The 3,186-nt window shown below is 34.9% G+C and overlaps 1 protein-coding gene across 2 annotated transcripts in view; it reads right to left on the reverse strand.

Moving 5' to 3' along the window:
- Ythdc2 (YTH N6-methyladenosine RNA binding protein C2) overlaps nucleotides 1-3,186 on the reverse strand; it is a 57,558-nt gene that overhangs the window by 16,878 nt on the left and 37,494 nt on the right. For both annotated transcript variants that reach the window (XM_050149259.1, XM_050149260.1), the window contains 3 exons: nucleotides 2,344-2,470; nucleotides 1,050-1,255; nucleotides 561-756 (listed from right to left, as the gene is read on the reverse strand). In XM_050149259.1, coding sequence (XP_050005216.1) covers nucleotides 561-756; nucleotides 1,050-1,255; nucleotides 2,344-2,470 — 529 coding nt within the window. The remainder of the gene's footprint in view (nucleotides 1-560; nucleotides 757-1,049; nucleotides 1,256-2,343; nucleotides 2,471-3,186) is intronic.

Genomic DNA, 3,186 nt, shown 5'->3' on the forward strand with positions numbered 1-3,186 from the left:
GAAGAGGAAGAAGAAGAAGAAGAAGAAGAAGAAGAAGAAGAAGAAGAAGAAGAAGAAGAAGAAGAAGAAGAGGAGGAGGAGGAAAAATAAACCAACAATATGTTAACTGAAAATCACTCATCAAAAGTGGTAAATCTTACTATTTCCTATCTTAGCACACCAAATATGCCCTAGAGCATTTCCTAGTTGTCTCACTATACAACTATACCTTAGTACTCCCTAACTATCTCATCATACTAAATACATCTTTACATTTCTTTTTTTTTCGGTTTTTCAAGACAGGGTTTCTCTGTAGCTTTGGTGCCTGTCCCGGAACTAGCTCTTGTAGACCAGGCTTGCCTCAAACTCCCAGAGATCCGCCTGCCTCTGCCTCCCTAGTGCTGGGATTAAAGGCATGCGCCACCACCGCCCGGCTCATCTTTACATTTCTTAGTTGTCTCCCTATATCAAATATAACCCAGTATTTTCTATTTCATGTTATAAACAAACCACACAAGCTTTCATATTTTTATGTTATTGGTTTATTTCAACAGATTTTTACTTCTTCATACTACAATTACCTCTAAAGGATGAAGGTTCCTGAAGAGCATTACTTGCCAGCCTTGCTGGTCCACAGAACACCAGGACAGTAACAGGTGTCACTGCTGAACAACACCTGATATTAGCAATTCTATGGGCTCTGGTCATTTCATCATAAATAAGCCAATCTGTGGGCAATGCCTGAATCGCTGCAGCCTGACCATTGGCTGGAGGAATCTATATTAAGACAGTTAAAAGAAAGTGTTAATTACTTAATTTATTGGGAATACTTTTAATTTCTTTAGTGAAACAGATGATGTACTCTAGAAAACATTAAAGCAAGCCATTGCTCTTCTGGTTTATCAGATTTCCTCACTACATTTCCAATGTTACCACTGCTATTTCTAAGATTTAATGTTTCATTAAACATATTTAATTTGCTAATTTAATTTGGAATATTGGAATATTTTTATCTTCAACTACCTAAATTTGGTTCACCACAAGGTCTAAGAGCAATAAAAATGTTTTACCTTTTTATACTGAGGCTGACTGAGAACTGAAGTGGGATGAAATCGTACTTTTTTTTCCTTTGGCCCTGTCAATACTACATTCTCTCTGTCCACATGGACTAAATTAGGATACATGCCTGCTACCAATGCAGCTTTAACAACGGCCCAGTTCTCGGAATTTGTGTTAACATCTCGAATGTCACCACCACCTCGTGCTCTAACAAAACCTGGATGGACAAAAAGAGCACACCAATCTTCTCTACTATGCAAAGGTACTTTAACAATTGTGTACATTTGGCAAAAAAAACTATAACCTCCTATAAAGTTAACAATATCCAACTCCATGATCAATACAATCCATTCTACAAATGTAAAGTATAAAACTAATAAAAGTTTAGATATGTTCAGGCTAGATTAAATACAGTGCTTACATAATGACAAGATCTCATTATGTAATTCCAACTGCCCCTGAATAGTTCCTCCTGTTTCAACCTCCTGAGCATTTGGATGTCAATGGACAGCAATTATGCCTGGCTTCAACTGCACATTCTTCAGTAAAGTCATCATCAGTTGTGTTGGTTAGCTTTGAAGCCAAAACATTCTTTTTACTTGTATGTTTTCATTTTCTCAAACATCAACTGTATAAGTATAGATAAGTATGAATGCTGTATGCTTAAAATTCAAAAATCCTTCATACTTCCTCATATTCAAACCAAACTTAAATTCTCAAATCTCTGCTTTCCTAGAATACTTCAGCAAACCTATAAATCCAGATTCTGATACTATTGACTATCATTTCAGTTAACTATGTTATTAAGAAAAAAACAAAACAACAACAAAAAACCTTCAAAGAAGCAATTCTAAAACAAAACAGTAACATTACAGTCTTCTCAGAAAAGAAATAAGTATCTTCAAGTTATTTCCAATCATTTTAGTACTCTACTACTACACATACAGTAGCCATATCAATCTACTTAAATTCTTATAATTGCTATTTTAGAGAGTTAAATAATTTCTGGTTGGTAGAAGCAAAAGTAAATATAACAATTTATTAAATCTAAACTGATCTTTAACAAAAAATATAGATTGCTCATTGTCAAGAGTTTCCATAGGGTTTACAGACCATGTCTATAGAGTTTACTGCTACAACCTGTGTGATGTTTTATTTTATCAATAAGGAAAAGTTCAGAAGATAGAGAAGGGTATACACTCATGAATACAGACACATAATGTGATATAAAAACTACAGAAGCTGGCATCACTTGAAGTTTAGAAACATGAAGGATAAGCAGGTGTTCTACATAGGAAACCTTACCTGATGCTCTAAGCTGACCAAGCAACTGTGTTCTCATGCCTATAATGATTTCCATAGTAGCTTGTGAGAGAAAATTCTTTTCACAAAAAGCTCGCTCCCAGCCATCACTTCGTGCTTTCTGCCATGCCTACAGAAACAGTATACAAGACGTATATACCAATCACACCTCAATAAGGTAACAAAGCAATGCCACTATATCAACCACTAAAGTATTATTCTAACAATTTTTAAAAGTCTAAGATTTTATAATCAAATTAGACTTGTCATTTAGTTTATACACAATTGCTATCAAGTGAGTTGAGTTTACAAAACTCTAATGAGAACTGAACATCAAATGACTCAAATGACCAATTCTGTAAAAATTATCCTCATAGATATAATTTTTGGCTGGTATAAAGATAGCTAGTTTATTGCACATAAGTGAGAGACTTTCCAGTTATATTTTCCACTAAAATACTTTTATATCTAGGAATCCTGAAACTCATAACAACCTCTACGTTACTCTACCAACTGACTGGAAATAGAAAGTGGGCTTCTGAGGGCTTGAGAGATGTTTCAGCAGTTAAGAGCACTAGCTGCTGTTCCAGAGGTCCTGAGTTCAATTCCCAGCAAACACATGGTGGCTTACAATCATCTCTAGTGGGATCTGATACCCTCTTCTGGCATAAAGTCGTACATGCAGATAGAGCACCCATATACATCCTTTATTTTTTTAAGTGGGATTTCTAGAATTTTTATATATAATATAAAAATCTGGCCTTTGAAAATATGTTAGCCTGGCTTGGAACATAACTGAAGGAAAGCTGTATCTATCTCATCAGCTTTCAAAAGAGCTGGAAAGAA

This window comes from Alexandromys fortis, unplaced genomic scaffold (genome assembly GCF_014885135.2).
Source record: "Alexandromys fortis isolate MF-2015 unplaced genomic scaffold, M_Fortis_MF-2015_v1.1 scaffold_60, whole genome shotgun sequence".
NCBI classification, from domain to species: Eukaryota; Metazoa; Chordata; class Mammalia; order Rodentia; family Cricetidae; genus Alexandromys; species Alexandromys fortis.